This window comes from Camelina sativa, chromosome 13 (genome assembly GCF_030686135.1).
Source record: "Camelina sativa cultivar CO46 ecotype springtype chromosome 13, ASM3068613v1".
Taxonomy (NCBI): Eukaryota; Viridiplantae; Streptophyta; class Magnoliopsida; order Brassicales; family Brassicaceae; genus Camelina; species Camelina sativa.
In genome coordinates this window covers 8,964,780-8,986,131 of record NC_141892.1, presented here as the reverse complement: position 1 = coordinate 8,986,131, position 21,352 = coordinate 8,964,780, and the positions used below count along the sequence as shown (strand labels likewise).

Here is a 21,352-nt window from a genome sequence, read left to right as displayed (position 1 = left end):
ACTATATACACACTAGTAATGTTTTCTTCAACAACTTCAAAATACATGCATTTAATACAGTTTCTTTTTTTTTTAAGCATCAAATTCTTAATTAAACAACATATGTTACAATATTAAAAAACTTTTATCATTGTTTTGAGAAATCAATACCATAAGATAATTGAAAAAAAAAAATATGAAAGCAATGAAGAGAGTTTATGGAGGACCCCACCGGACATGGTTCCATAATGAAAGAAGTTCTCTCTATATATAAAGCACCTCTTCACTCCCCTCTTCATGTCTCATTCTCATCTATCAAACCACAACAAAACACATCTTCTCTAAACAACATATAACACACTTTGAAATTTTCACCCTTGCTTTGAACTCTCTCTCAAACCTCCAGGTATGTTACATGTCCCATAAATGTGATCATCATCACATCAATAAAAAAAAAAGAGCTTAATTTCATCATTTTTGTATTAACATTTCTGATTTTTTTTTTTTGTAATAATTTTGTGCAGCAAAGCGAGGGAATAGTGTTGTCGGGAGGTTTGTGATTCCTTATCTGAGATGATGGTTTGTGGCTTAAGCAAGAGCCTTGGCTTGTCTTCTTCTTTGAAGAGACAGCAAGGCATAGTGACGATCCTTGGTGGCATTTCGTCGAACACTTCATCTGCACCTTCACTCAGGAGAACCTTCTCCGCCGATTTGTCATCCAAGACTTGGGTTTCCCAAAATGGGTTTTCTCCTATGAAGAGGATCTCTTCCTCTGAGAAGCTTCGTGCTTCCTCTTCACCTGACGATGACGAAGCAGAGGAAGTATCAAGATCCGGGGTCGATATCTGGGCACAGATTCAACAAGACAAGAACGCTAAGAAAGATGAAGAGACCGAACCGGGTCAATCCGATGTGTGGAGTTCGATCTTGTCTGACAAGAAGAAGAACGAGTCGAGCAACGACGTGGCTCCTCCGCCGTACGTTCATCCTTTGATGAAACGTGCGAGTTCTTTGAGCGAGAAAAGCCTCGAGATTTGCACTGAGAGTCTCGGATCCGAGACCGGTTGCGAAGGCTTCTCTTCGTATGCATCGTCGGAGACTGAAGATGCTGAAATCGAGATTCAGGAGGAGACGAGTCTCGTTCTCAACGTGACGGAGACCAATGTAGAAGAAGACATAACAGAGTCTTTGGTTGAGGCTGAGGCTGAGCAAGAATCACCAATCACCGTTCCGATTCACACACCTTGCATCGAACTGCCGAAAGGATCGTTTCCACCACCGATTCGTTCTCTATCGAGCCAATCTGGTTCGTCTCTGCACATGAAAACTCGCCGCGACAATGGCCGATTGGTTCTTGAGGCTGTCTCTATGCCGTCGCACAACAACTTCGCCGCGAAACGCCAAGACGGACGCCTCCTCCTCACTTTTGCTGAAGTCAGCGACGAACCCATCGAGAAAGAGGACGAGACTGAATCGGAGGTTCAGTGGTTCGAAGAGGAAGAAGAAGAGAAAGAAGAGGAAGAAGATGAGGCACCAGACGAGTTTGCCTACAAGCCCAATGGAATTCTCTATAAGTTAGCACAAAAGCCCATTCCTGTGACTGTTCATAGGTTGGCCCATAAGCCCATTGGGGTACCAAAGAGAAACGCAAGATGGCCTGTGACTGATGAATTCGACACCAAATCCGATATCTCGACACCGGTGGTTCACTCTCTGCCGCCTAGGCCAAGGGTGGCTCAGCTTGCTAGGTCAACAAAACCGCCGTCCACGGTGGACGATACCGTAGGAGCTGCTTGCTTTAACACATGTGACTACTCTTGGAAGTCCACTAACACTGAATCTTTTGGCCCAAACACCAAAACCCAATTCCAAGCCCAAAACTTTGTCAACAAAGCAATTGGTGTTGGACATGACGGTTGGATTAACGGCTGCAAGGAACGTAGGAGGTCACTCTTATCCGTTGAGCCATTTTGCATTGCCACTTAGACCCGACCAAAAAGGGGAGTAATTTACGAAGAATCATAAAGCATATGATATTATTATCTATATATGTGTATATGTAATCGAGTTTGTGTATACTCGAATATATATGCATATTAACCCAATAATTGTTGTTGATCATGGTTTTTTTCTACTTTAATTTTTTTCCTCTATATATGTTTTACCACTAACCTTTTTGGTTTGTGGGTAAAAAAAAGAAAAATAATTATATAAAGAAAATAAAGAATTAAGAGTAGGAGAGGGAAGAAAGTTTGAGGGGGTGAACATTATTAGAAGTATAATTTATTGTTTTTGATGAGGTTTGAGACCTCGTTAAAGTAAAGACATATTTATGAAGAGTGTTGTGTTTTGTACAAATTTTTGTTGTTCCATACTGTTCGCAAATAAAAGATGTGAACTCGTTTTATTCATTCATGTCTCACTACATTAAAGTTGAAGTATGAGCACATGACGATAAAAATTAAGGTTACCAGTTTGAACTTTTAAAAGTTTATAAGTTGAGAGAAAAACCGTTAATTGTTTGGAAATTGAAAATAGAAAACTATGATTTTTTCTCCAGATGTTCATGAGTGTACTGTCCAACGGTTCATGAGTTTGAATTTCGAAGCAAGAACAGTACATGAGTTGGAAGCAAATATCACATATTGGTTTTATTTTAGTTGAATTGTTGGGTACTTAAGGGGGTGCATATATACATTGGTTACGCGATATTCATAAGCATCTAATATGTGAACCCCAAAAAAAAAGTATTTAATTGTATTATGGGATAATAAAATCAATACATAATTCATATGTGTGGTAAGAAACATGAAATAATGCAGTATTTCTTAAATTACTAATAAAAATGACTATCTTGTAAACTGGATTATGATAATTTTTTAATTATTGTTTTATGACAGATTTTTTTTGGGTAGTTTTTTTTACTACTAATCAAGTTTTTTTTTTCATCGTCTGAATTTATAATTTATTTTGTTTCATCTTTTGAATTCATCATCAGACAATTCTATCATGAGTAATATCTTTCGTCTTTATTAAATTTACTATATACAACATTTTTTCTCTAGACTTATAAACACATTCAATTGTAAATAAAATCATATTGAGCTACTCTAATTGCATATCGCTAGAGATCTGTTGTAAATTTTGCTCCATTAATCTGTATAATTATTAATAAATCAGATTATTTGGGATTGGACTTCCAAATTTTCTAGTGTAAAAACATTAATTAACTCTTGATGAACCTATTAATCAAATTTTATTAATTTTTTGTTTGATAATGTAATTTACTTTTAAAAACCATATTTTGTCAAAGTGCTCCAATAAATATCTAAAAATTGATATTTTTCTTCTCAAAGAATAATAATTATCTAGTTGACAGTTAATTACATTCTCTGTCCCTAAATCCGAATCCACTTGTTTGACCCGAAAGACTCAGATCCAGGCCCCACAATTTAACCCATCCGAATACCCGACTGCAATTCCAGAATAGAGAGAGCCCAGAGAATCCCTTCTTCGTTCTCCCTTCAACTCTTTTTTTTTTTTTTTTGCCATCGTTGGAAGGAGAAGAAGACAATCATAAGAAAACAGAGTCATGGGAGAGGTGAAAATAGAAGACGATGCGATTCTTAAATCTTTCCTCGCAGAGGTCGGTGAAGTTGAGAGAGACAACGAAGTCGTCAGGTTCCTTTCGAAACCCTTTTTTTTCCTTATCTCTCTAATTTAGCTTGTACCCTTTCAACTCTGTTCCTGATCTGACATCGTGTTTATGCAATTCATAGTGGGCTAGGGTTTATATGTTCTGAGATTACCTCTTAGGACGATCGTAACTTAGGGAACTGTATGAAACGAAATTAAACAGCTCTTTTGGCTATGTTTAATTTTGACTATGCACTTATTTGAAAGTGGATCTTCTGAATATTAGATCAATTTCTCTCCTTTTTCACTGTCTTGTTGTTGTTTTGTTTTGAGGCAAATCGGAGTTGTGATCTGTGGGTAGTTTTGCACTATGTCTTTCTTTGTATAGTAGTGATTGCTTATCATTGTTGTTACAGTTAATATCAGTAGTATGGTAGTCGTTTTGCATTTTCATGTCTCTAATGATCATTCATATATCTCTTCAAATTTTGAAACTTTTGTAGGATTCTCTCATGCTTCAAACTGAACCCGTTTGAGCATCTTAACCTATCTTTCGATTCTTCCACGGATGACGTTAAAAGGCAGTACAGAAAGGTATATATTTTTCTTGGTGTGAGGACATTTGTTTTTAATTCATGATTTATCGACTTAGTGGAGACAAAATCGTTGCCTTAGAGTTATTACTACAGCACTGATTGGGAATACAATCGAAACTTTGTGACTGATCTGAACCTTTTTTTCAGATATCTTTGATGGTTCACCCTGACAAATGCAAACATCCACAAGCACAGGAGGCTTTTGGAGGTTGTTATTCTTAAAATTTTCTTGTACATAATTTATTTTTACAGATGCGGTTGTTTTTGTGTGAATCCACCATCTGGGTGTTGTATCAAGCATGAAATGTTTGGCTCTCCTTAAAAGATTTGATTAGTCTGGATGTACTCGTAATGTTTTATGATTTTTTATTAACTGAACAGCGTTGGCAAAAGCGCAACAACTACTGCTGAACGACCAAGAAAGAGATTATATTCTCACCCAAGTCCATGCTGCGAAAGGTTAGATTTTGTAGTTTATCTTGGGTCCAACTCTCCTAGTATTACCTGTTTGATAAGTTTCTGGAGTTGTTAGGAACCAAGCATCTCCAAGTTTCTGCATATGTAAATTATACCAGAATCTGTAGTTTACCTTCTATTTTTTCTGTCTCGGTGAAATGCAGAAGAGCTTAGGATGAAGAGAAAGAAACAGTTAAAGAAAGATACCGCTTCTAAAATAAAGTCCTTGGTTGATGAGGTAAGAAACTCGTTTCTCTCGGGGTTCTGACTAAGCTATTTATTTATCGGAGATCCTCGTTGTTTACCTTTTTTGTTTGTCCAACGTGCTTGGATACCGAGTCAAGCTGGCTCATTGTAACCAGTGATATCTGTAGTATTTTTTTTGACACTGGTTATTTTCTTTATAAGACCCTAGCTTTTGTCAGAATCAGGCTTCTTCTGGAGGGAACTAACTGTTGCAATGAGTATATAGAATCTGTTTCTTTCTGGCAAGTTGCAATTTTCGCAAGAATTTTTCTTCGAGTTTTCAGATGAAGTTTTTGCCAGACGCATGTGTAACATTTTAGTACATTTTGAAAATATCGTGCTTAGCTGATATGATCTTGTTCGGTTTAATTTTCTTTTACTGGCTGGACTGGACGTTGTAATAAATTGATCCCTAAGTGCTACTTAGACTGAAATAGAAAACCTTTTAGCCTGTTCCATGAAATAAGACTTCTAAGCTACATAATTTCTAGCTCATGTTTGTCAAATTTTATATGTCTTTCTTCTTTGTTGCTTTCGCTGATTTCTGTTATGTCACCGCTTGTTGTATTCTCATATATCTAAATCCTTAATATCTTCTGTTCCATTTTTCAATAGTCCAGATTCCTCTTTAACTTGTAGTGCTACACAATTTTTATGTACACAGGGAAAGCATGAGCAGATATTTGAGCAATCTGAAGAGTTTCAGAGGGAGCTTAAGTTAAAGGTCCGAGAGATATTAACAGATCAAGAGTGGCGTAGAAGAAAAATGGCGATGAGGGTATGTAGAGTTTTTTAGTTCCCCTTGCGTGATATTTTCTGCGTGAGAAGTGCCACAATCATTCATTCGTTTATTTGTGTTATTTTTCTTCTTGACATTTAGATATCAGAAGAAGAGGGAAGACTGAAGAAGGATGAAGCAGAACAAAAGGAGGTATGGAAGAAAAAGCGTGAGCATGAAGAACAGTGGGAAGGGACAAGAGAAAAAAGGGTATGTTCTTTTGTTGACCGATGATCCTAAGTCATTACCTGCCTATGGAACGCATTAGTTTGGTACCATTTTAGCTCATCTTTTGACACTTGTGTCAGTGGATATAGAGAAGCCATCTGAGAATAGTCTGAAGTGTTTATCAGTTCTTATGACCAGAATTCTTTGACAGTTGTTTTTGTCCTGCTTCCATCTACTGCTCATATATCATAAGATCATATATGCATTTGGTTTTTGTCCTTGAAGTTAGTTGACTAAAGTTTGGGTCTCCCTGTGCAGGTATCAAGCTGGAGAGACTTTCAGAAATCAGGAAAAAAGGTAAGAGACGCATTGTTAGCTATTGGTGGATTACTTATTTCATTTGGGTCAAAAGTTTCAATCTAAGCTTCTGTTATCTCATCAGGCCAAAAAAGGAGAGACGCGTCCTCCAAAGTTAAAGACAGAGGATCCGAACAAATCGTACGTCCAAAGGCCAGTCAAGAAAGGCTGATCTATGCCATTTTATAGCTGTTGTTGACATTGATAGACTGGTATTCTCGAGGATGATCTCAGACTCTTTCTGCTTGTGTCTGTGTTTCTCTTTGTACATCACCAACTAGATTTGTCTTTCCAAATACATCAGAAACATGGAAGAGATATCTCACACGCTTATGACCTTCTTTGTATTGCATATCAGCCAGATGATGATGTCTTTATTAGACTTTAGATTAAAAAAAAATAACTTTGATCTTTTTATATAATATTAAATGTGGTGTTCACCACAAGAGAGATCAAGAAAATAACATATCTCTTTCATTGATACATTTATAATGCTACAAACCCCAAGCCTTTGAGGTAAAAAGAGCTCTGCTATGTAACAGCACCAGCTCCAAAGAACAAAAAGAAAACAAAAAAATAAAAACAAATTACAAATTCTCCATCTCTTAATCTGTGTTCTCGTGTCGTGTGATATATTATGTCACAACAGCTAACAGGCAGGCGCTGCCTCCAAGTACCACTAAAACTGGTATATTTATTTCGAACATCGTTTCGCTTTGCCACTTCTTAATCCTGAAAGTGGCATCTGTTCCTCAACGGTTCAACCCATATCATAAAACCTCTTCGGTCCAAAACTTTCTTTTGTCACCCTGAAACGACATACCCAAAAGCAAAACAAAATTAAGAAGCTATTCATTTTTATTAGAGATCCACACAAGAGAACACCAACTCAATGCAATTCCACACATTTTATTCACAGATTTATGACAGAGCAATGAAACAGAAATAGCACAATACACTTCTCCGTATCATCCACAATTGTATAATCCAAATTGCTTCTTATGATTTATAATTAGAGCAAACGGTCTAGCTAGCCAATGCAGACATTTATCTTAACTATGATACATGCTTTTTATTAAACTTTCACTGAGAAATCAGAGTCTGTGATGATTAATTCTGAACAACGTAAGTGCTCATGATCCTCTGTCCACCATTACCAAGATCTTGCTTATAATCAGAGTATTGAGGGCTACAGCTAATCTAGAGTTTGGTAGCTATGTACTGTTAAGGATTGATTTATCTAAGTTACTAACAGTACAGTATCCAAGCTGATTCTCATGATCATTCGTAGAAATAATACGAAGTGCTTTCTTAAGTACTTCACTAATAAAAAGGTAAGTCTTGTGTAACCAACCACCATAGCCAATGTTTCGCTTATAAACATGTTTCATATCAAATGGCTTTTAGACCAAAACAAGCCCTAACATTACAAGTTTACAACTAACTATCAATCTACGGTTGAGTTCCTTGACCAAGTCACATAGACCCATACATAATAATACACAAGGATAAAAGTAAGTAGACGGGAAAAGGCTTTGAAAACACTTACCCGCATAACTTAATCTCTGAAAATCACGGAATCTGCAATGGCCAACAGCGGCTTCAAGCAACCTGGAGTAAATTTGCGTGCGAAAAAGTAGGAGCTAGAGTGGTTTGATCGCCGGAGTCTCTGGATCAGCTCAGGCACGACTTCCTTAGGCTTATAGGTATAAGGATGTCCTTTCACAGTGCCAGTCCAGTTAACCCTGGTAAGCGTATACCCCGTGCAACCATCAGGATCCTTCATGTTCAACAGCGTTGGGAAGTAATGCTCCTCAGGGTAACACTCATCCGAACGATAACAAGGGAGCTTAAATTTACGCCACAAGATCCGATCTTTGATTGTTAACAAAGCATGTTTTCTAGTCATAACAAAGAACTGCGAACCAACTCGGAACTTCTCAAACGGAACCTCAGGCATCATAGCATACCTTCCCCGAGCAATGTATCGTTTCCAAAGCCTCGGCTCATCAGATATCAGTTCCATAAAACTCCGGTACAAGATCCGGATACCTCTAGGATTAGGAGTAGGATCCGGATCAGATTTATCAAAAGTCGAAGACTCAAAGAGAGAGCTGTAAACGTAGTTGAAAGAGTGGAGAGGAATGCAATACTGAGAGAGCACAGCGAAGTAAGTATTAGCAGGATCATCAAGAAACGCGGTGGCGAGGAGCCGTCTCGTGGCGGAGATAAGAGTCGGAGAGGCTCGTGCCGTGCGCTTAGCATTGGCAATGAAGGCATTCTCAAATACAGAGCCGTTTCCAGGTCTTGTGATATTGGCATAAGGATCTCCGTGGACATAGACGTTGTAGAGAGATTTAGGATGACCAGAGAAGAAGCGATCCCAGATTGGCGCGAAATGGAGATCGGAGTTGGTGAGGAATAAAAACGCAATCTTGAGCTTAGGGTTAGGGTTTCCAGATGAGAGATGGGAAAGAGAGGTTGACCCAGCAGCGGCGATGAATAAACTCCGGTCATCAATCTCATCGGAGATTGGGATTAAAGATTCACCAGGAGGAGGTGAAGGGAACACATGTGGCGCAACGAAGAAGAAGACGAATGGGAGACATAGAAGAAGAGAGAAGACGAGAACGAACTGGTTCGAGAACATTTGGTTTTTTTTAAAAAAAAATCGAAACTTTCTTCAAATCGGGAAAACCCTAAAGATTTGACTTTCTCTTCTTCTCCCCCAGAGAAACAAAATCTACCGGAATGTGCTTGGATCCTCCATGAATTTGAAGTTCTCTTTTTAATTGGGGGTGAAAAAATTAGGGATTTTTTTTTTGCACCATTGAGGCTCTGAGAAAGAAAGAACTTCAATAGATTCTCATAGCCAGAGAGGCTTGGGGGTGAATCGGTGGAGAAATTTTAGAAAGAAATCTCGAGAAATAATTGGGGGAAAAAAGGTAAAGATTGAAACTTTATGGGTGAATTTAATGAGATTTTAGAAATATCTGTTCCAGATCTCAGATTGTTAAAAAAAGAACAAAAGGGGTCTTTTTCACAGTCAGTGTGATGATGATGAAGAAGAAGAAGATTAGAGATGACGAAAGAGAGGGAGTAAGAGACGATCGATTGTGTTTGCTGCTGCTGTCTCTCGTTTGTGATTTTGACGCGCAACTAGTTCGTAGGGGTATTTTTGTCATTTACGTAAACCAGACAAGCGTTATTATACCTGACGTCGTCAAGAGTTAACGGCGTTGCTCTGTGTTTTGCCGTCGTTCATCATATAAACGTCGGTCGATAATGATGTGCAAGTGCTGTTTTTATTTATTTATTTTATAGTAATTATGTATAAGTAACATTTTTGTTTTTTAATTGTAATAAATGTGAGAATGTAATGAGAAACCAGACATTAAATGTTGTATCTTAATTCGGTAGGTCCAACTGATTTGGTAACTGGTGTGGTGTGCACTATCTTCTTCTGCTGTGATGTTTTGTAGTATTTCTTTCTTTTATAAGGAGAAGGACACGTATTAGATATTTTTAGACTTGGGGAGCTTATAGTTTTAATTATACCCAACAACAGGATTAAGACCTGCTTAATAGTCCAAAATCTTCGGTTTACCAAAAATATATAAGAGAATAACACAAAAATTGCATTATAAAAGGCTAATTGTAATCTCGAAGGTCGAGAGGATTAAGTACGGAACGAGCTTTTTATTGTAAATAACTAGATATTCATTGTGGTATACCCTGTAACTATTTTTTAATAAAAATGAAATGTTATTTGTTTTGTAGATTAACTATATTAATAATTGATATTTAATTTATATTTTTTAAAATGTACAACCTTACAAATACAGATATATTAGTTAGGGTTGAAAGTATTTTGTTTGAGGTTTATTGTTTTATATTATAAAAACTATAACATACAATTAAATATTGTGTGTTTATAGAATTAATTCATACTGTTTTGTAAAATTAGAAATTTAATATTAATAAAATTAATTATAAATTAATACTTAATATTAAAGGGAGTGGTTCCTATTGTTTTTTGGAAATTTTATTAGGATAGGAAATCTTATTTTCCAAAATCAAAACTTCGTATTAATTACTTAAATGACAAACAAATTAATAATTAACGTTAATGGCATGTTTGTAAATATGTATGAACTTCAGGATTTATTTGATAAATGTCTCTAAAAATGTATATATAAATTAATTTTTGTAAGCCTTGATCGTTTTTCTTCGGAATTGCCAAAATCAACCCCAATTATTTTCCAAACGCTTTTTTATACATAAACATTAATATCCTGTAAATAACAATATAAATGTATTAAAATTCAAATTTGCTACCTGAACTATATAAAATATTGTCAATTTCAACATATGCTCGAATGTTGTTAAGTAGGAATTTAACGATGATGAGACGATCCTTGTCTTCCACATAACACTGAGGATTACCAAAATAACATCGTTTTAGTCATTTTTTTTTGTTTGTTGTAGCAAAAAATAACCAAAAATAAAGTCTTACAATACACTCAAAAACAAACTTTAATACTCCGTTTTTTGCCAAACTCTTTGTTTCTTATCACAATACACCCAAGAATGACCAAAATAGATGTGGTTTGAGTAGGTCTCTGTGCCACGTGAACGTCACGAATCGTTTGATTCAACATTATTAGACTCTGACTTAACACCGTTCGAGCTGATGTTGAAATTGACAACATTACATATAATTTATGTAGCAAATTTAAATTAAAATATAGTTTATGTTGTTATTTACAAAGTATTGAAGTTTAGATATAAAAAAACATTTGACAAATAATTAAAGTTGATTTTGGCCATTTTTACTTTTGGGCAAACTATCTATGACATACATTATTTTGTCATATTAGAGAGAATATGTTTTTGTTTTTGCAACAAACTTTTACGAGAAACAATTTTATTCATAATTTGATTTGCGGATTAACTATTTTATAAACGAGAGAAAACATGTGAAAACTTAAAAATATTAGTTTGTAGTTTCTAGAAGATAAGTTAATGTTTAAGAATTAAAAATAAAATTAAAATTAAATCAACATAATTTAATTATTTTGCCTTAATGGATATTACTGTTCCATCGTCTTTTATTATGATGGTGCAAACATAAAAATTAGTTTTAAAGTTAAAAATATTTGTAAAATTATTTTAAATGTTTATAATAATGTCACTGAAATTTAAAACGTGATTTTCTAATAATAAAATAAACTCCAAAACTCTATAAAAAAATAAAGAAAGATAATCAATACGCAGCCTACCATAGCAACAAATATTGATTTTATTTAAATCAATTAGAGAACACATGACACATACACAGGTTGGCTAAGTTTAAGGCTGGGGAAAATTCTGGCAAAAAATCTAGCATGAGTGCGTGTTGTGTTCTGTTCTATCATACGTTGAAACGTGTTATTCGTACTTCCCAAGTTGTATTAGCTAAGCTAGCTATCAACAACATTGTTGGTACTTGTCGTAGGCGACACATGACGCACTTACTTTAGTAAACCAGAATAAACAAGGAGTCCCCATATAAATTGTCTAAAGCACTTGACGTAAAAAAAGAAAGAAAGTCTGAAAGCACTTAAGTAAACGAGTTTATATCTTAATCTTCTCATGCCCTAATTAATGATTTGTGTAATCATTTTGTTTCGAAATATGTCATTATTCATGCATTTATGAAAAAGATCATTTTGATCAATTGAGCTTAACAAAATTTGTCATCAATAACAATTTTTTTTTTGAACATCTGAAATTTGTCATCAATAACATTTATCAATTGGATTCTCCATGTATATTATTAAGTCAGAGTTGGTTAAATTATAAAAACTATAACGATTTTTAAAAAATTGGATTATATGTTCGTGTATATATTGTTTTTTTTTTGGGTTTGCAGTTAGATTATGTTGATATATAATACTCTAAACTCTTAAATCAATTGTGTCAACAAAAAAAACTCTTAAATCAAATAGATTTAGTGGAAAATTAATGGATATTAAATGTATTTGGATTGTAGCTAGAAGATTTTAATCTATATAGAAAGGAGACTTTTACAATATGTTGGATGTCATATAATAAGATAGATGAGTATATGAACTTCTTAATGTAAATTTCTAAGTTATCTCCTTTTCTTTTTTTTTTTCTATGGTTTTTTATTTTATAAATTAAATTTCCATTATCATGAGAAATTTCCCATATTCTTTCTCATAGGAAAAGAAACGAATAAAAGAAAAAAACAAATTGCAAAAAAGGAAAAGAGGAAAAAAAGAAAAGAAAGAAAGATATAAAAAGTTCTAGAGTGTTCCGCTCCACAAGACCTTGAACAGAAGCAAAGTCTTCGAGCAGCCACAACAAACTCCCGTCTCCTTCTCCCCCTCTCGAAGGACTTTTCCTTCTCTCTGTATTTTTTTTTCTTTTAGGGTTTTCGTAATAAGAGAAAAGAAAGATGTTCGGAAGAGGACCTTCTAGGAAGAGCGATAACACCAAGTTCTACGAGATCCTTGGTGTTCCTAAGACCGCATCACCTGAAGATCTCAAGAAAGCTTACAAGAAAGCCGCCATCAAAAACCATCCTGATAAGGGTGGAGATCCTGAAAAGGTTTCTCCTTTTTCTTCAATATTGCTCTGGTTCTGTGATAATTGATTTGGTTTCTGTTTTAAAAATCTGATTTTTATTTTGTTTGGTTAGTTTGATTTGGATTCTTCGATCGATGGTGCTCTTAGATCTTTGTTAAATTAGTCTTAATGTTCGATTTGATCTGGAATCTGCGAGTCTTAGGTCAACTGGTGAATCAATTTTTTTTGGCTTTGTAGCTTCTTTGTGTATAGACTCTTATAGATTTGTGATTTTGTTAATTAGATTCTTGAATTCCACTTGTCTTTAGATCGTTTGTTTCAGATAGCCAAAAATTCTTCTTTTGGCACTTGAGATAGTTGAATTTACTGTGTTGGAGATTATGTGTATTTAGTAAATTGGTTTGTCTGTAGAGTCTTTGGATTTGAACAAAATATTTAAACATTATGTTACATGTCTCTGCAGTTTAAAGAGCTAGCTCAGGCTTATGAAGTTCTTAGTGATCCGGAGAAGCGGGAGATCTACGATCAATATGGAGAGGATGCGCTCAAGGAGGGAATGGGTGGTGGAGGCGGTGGGCATGACCCATTTGATATCTTCTCGTCCTTCTTTGGTGGTGGTGGACACCCATTCGGAGGTGGTAGCAGTCGGGGAAGGAGGCAGAGGCGCGGTGAAGATGTTGTTCATCCCCTGAAGGTTTCCTTAGAGGACGTTTATCTCGGAACAACAAAGAAACTCTCACTTTCTAGGAAGGCTTTGTGCTCAAAGTGTAACGGGTTAGTACTTATTACCTTATCCTTTCACGGTTGCGGTATTGCTTTGAATATCCAAGATGTGTAAAAGAGGTTTTCACTGACATTATTTGCTTTATCATTACAGAAAGGGTTCCAAGTCTGGAGCTTCAACGAAATGTGGTGGCTGTCAGGGTGCGGGAGTGAAGGTCTCGATCAGGCAGTTTGGACCTGGAATGATTCAGCAGGTGCAGCATGCTTGTAATGATTGCAAAGGCACAGGAGAGACCATTAATGATCGGGATAGGTGTCCACAATGCAAAGGAGACAAGGTTGTCTCTGAGAAGAAGGTGCTTGAAGTACACGTGGAGAAGGGAATGCAACACAATCAGAAGATCACATTCAATGGCCAAGCAGATGAAGCGGTTTGTGATACTCTATTTTTCATGGCTTTGATCATTTATAATTTTTTCGTCTATTGACTAATTCCTGCCTTTTTCTTTTGGAAACAGCCTGATACTGTCACTGGAGATATAGTGTTCGTCATTCAGCAGAAGGAGCACCCAAAGTTTAAACGAAAGGGAGATGACCTGTTTGTGGAGCACACCCTCTCTCTAACTGAGGCCTTGTGTGGCTTCCAGTTTGTCTTGAACCATTTGGACTCAAGAAAGCTTCTCATCAAATCCAATCCGGGAGAGGTCGTCAAACCTGGTACGTATTTTACTTTGCCCCAATCATACACCCCTTCCATTTTATTTATTTATGCCAGTTTATATGTCTTACCGTGGTGTCTATTTTGGTTGCTGATAGATTCATACAAGGCGATAAATGACGAGGGAATGGTGATGTACCAAAGGCCGTTCATGAAGGGCAAGTTATACATCCACTTCACGGTTGAGTTCCCAGAATCTCTTAGCCCGGATCAGACAAAGACCATTGAAGAAGTTTTGCCAAAGCCGACCAAGGCAACTATGAGTGATATGGATATAGACGACTGCGAAGAGACGACTCTGCATGATGTGAACATTGAGGATGAGATGAGAAGGAAGGCACAAGCTCAAAGAGAGGCTTATGACGATGATGACGAAGAACACCCAGGCGGTGGTCAGCGTGTGCAATGTGCCCAGCAGTGATCCTCCACATGCGCGTTTTAGTGATATCAAACATCTGCTTCTTCTTTTTGCATTGTATTATTTTTGGGTCTTTTTATAGACTTTGTCAATTCAGTGGGAAGAACCTCGTCCTAATTCGAATCCTTGTTACCATTTTTTTTAGTTTGAGAATAAACTTTGTAGTCCCTTTAAGATTTTGTTATCAAATTTTAATGTCCGAAACAGAGAAAATTCTACCATTGTTCAATACAAGTTCTTTTTTCCTAAGTCATAAGCACTTGGTAGAAGAACTGATTTTCAAATAAGCTAAGAAACGAAGTCAATTAAACACAGTTATCAGTTAAAGTATCCAAATTTATATAAAGATGAGTACAATGCTACTACTCTATTAGTTGTTATTACATCTAGGGTTGTGTGAAACGGCCAAAAGATGATGAACGGCGTGTCGTATCACTTTTAAGTTTTAACCATCAAGCACAATCCAGTTCACAAACAAACAAAAACTACTATTTATGCTGCAACATCGATCTTCTTCTGTAGATACCGGTATACATGTGTAATTGAGAATGAAGGGGGCTCGTACCTCGTTTTGATGCAGAGTCGAGCCACGGCTAGAACTTTCTGAAGTTCTCTAGAGCTATAATTGTTACCTAAATCTGGATCAATCATTTTATCAATGGAGTTTGCAATGCATGAGTCTTGTACCCATTCGATCAAGTCGTTGCCTTGTCTGTCTGATGATTGTCCTGTGATTAGCTCCAACATCAACACTCCTAGTTGGAATATCACGTTCCCACATTCCTCATCCGCACATGATCCTACACACACCATTTTTTCCCAAACCATGAATAATTGGTTACATAGCCTTGTTCTTGGAAAGAAGAGAATATAAGTTTTACCTTCAGAGCAAGAATCATGGATTGCTTTGGGATGGTTTTTTGGGTGCCTGTTGACTCGGATATCTGAAATCTATGAGAGGAAGATTTCACTTATTAATAACTGATACAAAAAAAAGGCTTAAAGGAACCAATGAGGGAAAAACTTACTTTTGGAGCGAAGTTTTCATCCAACATGATGTTACATGAGTTCACTGAAACATCATATATCTGTGCATCATTACTGCTGAAGATCAGCAAGTATTCCTGTGGTCAAAGAGCGGATTATAATCATCTTCTGAGTTCTGAGTCCCTTTAATAGTATAATTGGTATGTTAAAATAAAAGCAACACTACCAATGCAGCTGCGACTCCAATGGCTATCTGGATGCGAGTTTTCCAGTTCAAAGGAGTCTTTAGCGGATCTATCAAGAAAGAGACAAAAGATTCAACAAATGATTACGTTTTGATGATTATGTTTTTTGAAGGGTTTTATTACCATTGAGGTGGTCTTTTAAGCTTCCATTTTCAATGTTGTCAAACACTAGCAGCCTGAGAAAAAGAAGCAAAAAGTAAGAAACAAAAACATGTTTTTCATTCTTTCTTTCAAAGTTGCAAGAGAAATGAAAAAAAGGAAACCTCTTTCGTCCGATACAAAAACCGCGAAGAGTGAGGAGATGACGGTGACGTAAACGACCCAAGAGCTGGACTTCTTCATCAAACCTTTCACGTCCAAGATCAAGAGCATTGAGTTCTTTGACCAAAGCAACCTCACCACCTTTGAATTTGGCTCTGTATGCAGACCCGTGATAGTTGCTGTAGATAACCTTACGAAAGCCTTCTGTTGCTTTGCTTATATCCTTGTATCCAAATCGTCTGATAAATTCTATTCTTCCTATAATGATGCCACAGTGGAAGGGCAGGTTGTATAAATAACATACAACACAAGTCTAACACAGAATAAAAGAAACTGAATCGGTGGCTCAATGACTTAACAATAGAGTTGATGAAGCTATAAGTAGAAACACGAAAAGTCTCATATATAGAGAACTCAAACCAAGTCACTCAAAATGAATCAGCAATAGTTACGAGTTCAGAACAGAGTTTATAGCAAAAACCACTAAGAAAAGTCAAAATCAAGAACTCTAAAAAAACTAATCTGAAAAAGAAAGAAGAAGATAGAGGAAAATGGAAAGAGATAGCGAGAGTAAATTGAGGGGGGGCATACCGGAGCGAGAACGACGGAGCCAAGCAAGAAAAAGAAACTGGATTCTGCGGCTGAAGCGAAGACGATCATCATCCATGGCGATTTCACTTTTTTTTTTTTTTGTACAGCAGTGAGCTGCTTCTTTCTTCTTCACGAGCTATATCTTTCTCTCTCTCTCTTTCTTTCTATCTCTTTAATCTTGTCTTTGTGTGGAGATGATTGCGGAAATTGGATCTGATGCTTTCTTGGAAGAGTGTCAGTTGTACCAAAAAGCTTTTTAGCCCTTCTGAGCTGTAAATCTCACTGCTTTTTTTCTTTTTTTTTCTTCTTCTTCACTTTTCTATATATATAGTATTTCTTTAAATTATTATTAATCATAACGGTTTTTTAATACTATAATAAATTTTTAGAGATTCACTGTCCTTTTTTTTGTTTGTTTGTTAAAAACTAGAAATTATTGGTTCAAGTCTTAGTGATCGATTGATTGTTGAAAAGTATAAATTATAAAAATCTCAATGTCGATTTAACAAAAAAAAAACCATTTTGTTAAATGAATCAAGTTTAATAAGTTTCTAACAAACTCTGGGGAAGATGATGCCCATTATTATTAGTACTAGGAGATATCCGGTGATTAAAGCACGGGTCAATATTTTAAAAAAATTTCTAATATAATAATAAAAATTATTGTTATATTTTTTGTAAAAGTTATTTTATTTGAGATAATATTTATTTTTAATTGTTCTGTAAATCTATTAATCTTTTTGAATACTAATTATTTTAGAATATTATAGTATTTTATTTTTGACGTATATTACAGTTTTATAATGTTTGTTTGTTGTATTTGCATCATTATTTTGTGAAATATAAAGTAGTAATTTTAATATTATAATTGTGAACAAATAAAAATTATTAATTTAACATCTATATAAATTTAGTTTTACCAACCCGCCAATGTGGAAATTAAAACACACATTTTTTATAGATTAAGTAATATATCTTCGTTTTTAAAAGTTCAAATCACAACATATGCAAAAAATATTCTGCACTTTTTTAACCATAGGTATTATATGAAAATTCAAAACAATTTGTAAATAAAAGAAAATAAAGATGATAGGAGAATCATAATTTGAAATCTTAACACAATCTTCAAAATTTAGTTATTAAAAATAGAGAAATACCCTAGAATAGCACACTTTTAAGTTTTTCTTCCAAAATTAGCACACATAATTAAATTTTCCAAAACTAGCATTTGTATATTGATATTATTTTTTAATTTAAATAGCAAAATATTTTTTTTTATCACGACTTTAGTTTTCAAAGCTCCGTCGAAACTTGTGATGAAGATTTTGAACTGAGATCTTCAAATCTTTTCAATTAATTCCCAAATCGATTGACTGAAACCAATCCAATAAAAATCCACATCAATAGCATCTTCATTCACCGTATTCTTGAAGATCAAAGTTTAATTAATCTAAACGGCACTTCCGTCGACGATAGTGAGTACGACGGCGGAGAATCCTCTGAGTATAATTACGGCGGTTCTGTTTGATATAGACAGTGATGGTGTGCTTGACAACAGTGAGGAGCTTTAGACTTGCCGTTGTTGATGTAGTTTGCTGAGGTGGGAGTTAAAGTCAATGTGGATCATTTGATTCCTCTTATGGGAACAAGTAAAAAGCTTTGGTAAATCAATTTTTTAATTTGTTTTCATGTTAATGTGTGTTTAGATTGATTTTGTTAATTTTTTTTGTTGGGCAATGCATAGATGAAGCCATGTCATAGAGTTGTATCTGACTATCTGCGTGTTCAGGTTGCAACAGAGAAGTTCATGATGTTTTAGGAAAACTATCCTGAATTTAAAAGGATCCTTCCTAAACATCATTCAATCATTCCTGAATATTTTTGTTTTCATGTTAATAAGTTATAGTCATGATACAACTCTATTAACCAATATAAGAATGTGTTCCTGAATATATTTGTTTTCATCTTCAAACCTTCTAATGGTGATGTGAAATGGATTCTGAGTGTGTTTGATTAGTGATTATGGTTTGGAAACAAGTAGATCAGCTTGCTCAAATGCTTAGAAAGTTTGTTCAATTCATCTCCGGTTCTTGTCATCAAGTTTATGATGAAATGTCAAATGAATTTTGTGAGTTTGAATTTGATAATGATGAAGTGGTGATTTCGTTTCCTCTTGTAGGTACGAATGATCCAATTTTGCATTCGGTCGTGTTGAGAGAATTGATGTGGTGAATTAGATTGGTTCTTTTGTTGTAGATAATGATCGAAATAAGAAGATTGTTATAGATGAAGGTGGTGTTGCTCCATTGTTACAACTTCTAAAGGAGAGTTCATCGGCGGAGAGGCAAATCGCAACATCTACGGTGTTAGTGTTAACGACTTATGATAAAAATAAAATTAAGTCTATTGTTAATGAAATCGGTGTTCCAATTATTGTTCACATTCTAGTGATCCTTTAGTTAGAGTTCAGATCTAAAGGTAACTACATTGGTTACATAAATGGCTGATGAGGTGATTAATCATCAAGTTATAGTATCAACAGACAAAAAAAAAATTTGCAGAGACAGTGAACAAGGAAAGAAATACTATATTCCATGGCAAAGCTGAGGATTCCACAACACTTGAACGCAATTCTGGTTCTGGTTATCACCATTTTTGAAAAACATATATTTCAAGTTATGGTCATTACTTGGGATTTCTAAATGTTTATGAAAGCATTCCTAAACATTAAAGACGTCTTCCTAAATATTATAAAATCCTTCATAAATTTAGAATAATTGAGTTTTTGAATATTTTGTTTATATTTTGTCTTAATGTATCACAAATTATTCATTTAGTGAGGGATATTGATTTTATTTTGTGCTAATTTATCTACATGTACAATAGGTGTAATGATTTGATTTTGTGTCTTCCTAAATATTTATGAAAGATATCATGAATTTTAAGATGTCATTCCTAAATATTATTGATTCCTTCATAAATTTTTGGTGTTTTCCCTCAGTATGTCAAAGATTACTCCATTAGTGAAGGATAAATATTCTATTTTTGTGCATATTCTTGTGTTTACCAATGTCAAGAATTTTTATGAAAGTCATCTTGAATTACAAACTTTTTATGAAGGTCATCCTGAAATTCAATAAATCTTTCCAGAATTGGATAGAATATTTCCTGAATTCCGTGAAATCCTTCTTGAATTTTCTTGAAACTAAAGAGAATCTGTAGAAAACTGAATTGCAATTACCTCAACAACTATTAGCTTGTCTAATAGAAACTTGTGACAATTTTATAGTGCAGAAACATCGTAAAAGTACCCAAACAATATAAAAATGTATCACAACCATCATACATGTCTAACAACAAATAAAGAAATATGGTTCTATGTAATGTCAACACACTTCTTAAAGCTATGGAATCCATCTTCGTTGCTTCTTTGTGCTTGGTCTGTCTTGACCTTGAGACACTAAGTTTAAGAAAAAAAAAAAAATTTAAATATACATACACTTCTTATCAAAAGAATGAAACAAGTAGCCTAACATGGTGATAGCTAATTAACAAAATTAACAACAAAAGTTGATGCTATGTTTACGTCAACATCCGCCTGACTCTCAACAAGTTCTAAAGAACCACACTTCGGCTAAAAAACACAAAACATGCTTTCAACATATACTAAAACAGCAGCTCTAAAAGAGTTAACAAAGTATGCTTATTTAACTAACCCATCGCCACACAATTCATCGAAACCTAGGAAAACAAAGTAATATAACTATTAGCAATCACATTCACGAAGACAAAAAATAAAAATAAAGTAACCACATAACTAGGACCAAAGTACATCTATTACCAACATGAAAAGATAAGTCTAGACATCATCATCATGGAACCATGACTAACATTTTCCAAAACAAGAAATTCATCATTTGACGAATCAGATATCAACTTTAATAGCAAATACTAAATTTTATGCTCTTATCTCCTCAATTGAGAGAAGTATAAGATGAACTCCAAGAAGGCACATTCAATTACCTCTTTGTTATTAGTAACCTTGAGTACCAACTTGCGGTCTCAGTGTCAAGACTTCATCACATACCAAGTCTACACCACAAAATCAAATCCAAATATCAAACTCATTTTGATTGCGACCAACACGAGGAGATTCAAATCAATTGTCGAAGTTTATCAAAAGTTTTTTAGTTTAAACAAATCAAACGTAATGAATGAAATCGAAAAGGATGAATAGAAAAAAAAAGCAAGGAAGATTAACCTACAGATTCGGGAACAACTCAAGAAAGCTGAACAGGTCGATCCAGAATTTGGGTCTCGATGATTCAAATGACACACAAAACGAGTGAGGAAGTGTACGCACCGGAGAGAAGAGAACCGAAGCATGTTACGGAGATCTGATTACCTAATGAGAGAAGCTTCTCGAAATCAGATTCATCTTTCAATTTGATAATCTCCGACAACTGGGAACTGCGGATGTCACCGAACATGGTTGTTTCAATTGATCGCCGGAGATTTTGGTGTGATTTTCACTTGATCGTAGAAAGCGCGTGAGAAAATAATAATGAATTAATAATTTCAGTGTTTTATTATTTAATT

The 21,352-nt window shown here is 34.9% G+C and overlaps 4 protein-coding genes, 1 long non-coding RNA gene and 1 pseudogene across 6 annotated transcripts; 3 read left to right on the top strand and 3 right to left on the bottom strand.

Moving 5' to 3' along the window:
- Positions 1-237: 237 nt before the first annotated feature.
- On the top strand, positions 238-2,337 carry LOC109128524 (protein FAF-like, chloroplastic pseudogene; annotated as a pseudogene). Its single transcript, XR_015578136.1, has 2 exons — positions 238-385; positions 504-2,337. The product of XR_015578136.1 is annotated as a protein FAF-like, chloroplastic pseudogene (transcript).
- Positions 2,338-3,331: 994 nt separating this feature from the next.
- On the top strand, positions 3,332-6,699 carry LOC104738086 (J domain-containing protein spf31-like). Its single transcript, XM_019235046.2, has 9 exons — positions 3,332-3,660; positions 4,119-4,209; positions 4,359-4,419; positions 4,593-4,670; positions 4,832-4,905; positions 5,578-5,691; positions 5,794-5,901; positions 6,178-6,216; positions 6,302-6,699. Exons 1-9 carry the CDS (start codon positions 3,572-3,574, stop codon positions 6,386-6,388), a joined length of 741 nt encoding a protein of 246 aa, XP_019090591.1. The 5' UTR covers positions 3,332-3,571; the 3' UTR covers positions 6,389-6,699.
- On the bottom strand, positions 6,606-9,508 carry LOC104736220 (glycosyltransferase BC10). The gene is made up of 2 exons (XM_087481325.1): positions 7,766-9,508; positions 6,606-7,025 (listed from the first exon to the last, which is right to left on the bottom strand). The coding sequence occupies exon 1, from the start codon at positions 8,864-8,866 to the stop codon at positions 7,775-7,777; it is 1,092 nt and encodes a 363-aa protein (XP_087337451.1). The 5' UTR covers positions 8,867-9,508; the 3' UTR covers positions 6,606-7,025; positions 7,766-7,774.
- Positions 9,509-12,303: 2,795 nt separating this feature from the next.
- On the top strand, positions 12,304-14,882 carry LOC104736218 (chaperone protein dnaJ 2). Its single transcript, XM_010456169.2, has 5 exons — positions 12,304-12,832; positions 13,274-13,584; positions 13,688-13,964; positions 14,052-14,250; positions 14,350-14,882. The coding sequence occupies exons 1-5, from the start codon at positions 12,680-12,682 to the stop codon at positions 14,670-14,672; spliced, it is 1,263 nt and encodes a 420-aa protein (XP_010454471.1). The 5' UTR covers positions 12,304-12,679; the 3' UTR covers positions 14,673-14,882.
- A 105-nt stretch (positions 14,883-14,987) lies between these two features.
- LOC104706494 (putative receptor-like protein kinase At1g49730) lies at positions 14,988-17,093 on the bottom strand. Its single transcript, XM_087481324.1, has 7 exons — positions 16,754-17,093; positions 16,165-16,420; positions 16,025-16,077; positions 15,883-15,950; positions 15,698-15,793; positions 15,551-15,620; positions 14,988-15,469 (listed from the first exon to the last, which is right to left on the bottom strand). Exons 1-7 carry the CDS (start codon positions 16,827-16,829, stop codon positions 15,162-15,164), a joined length of 927 nt encoding a protein of 308 aa, XP_087337450.1. The 5' UTR covers positions 16,830-17,093; the 3' UTR covers positions 14,988-15,161.
- Positions 17,094-19,972: 2,879 nt separating this feature from the next.
- Positions 19,973-21,319, bottom strand: LOC109128457 (uncharacterized). The gene is made up of 3 exons (XR_002034856.2): positions 21,019-21,319; positions 20,777-20,845; positions 19,973-20,213 (listed from the first exon to the last, which is right to left on the bottom strand). It is a non-coding gene; the product is annotated as an uncharacterized LOC109128457 (long non-coding RNA).
- Between the last annotated feature and the right edge of the window lie 33 nt (positions 21,320-21,352).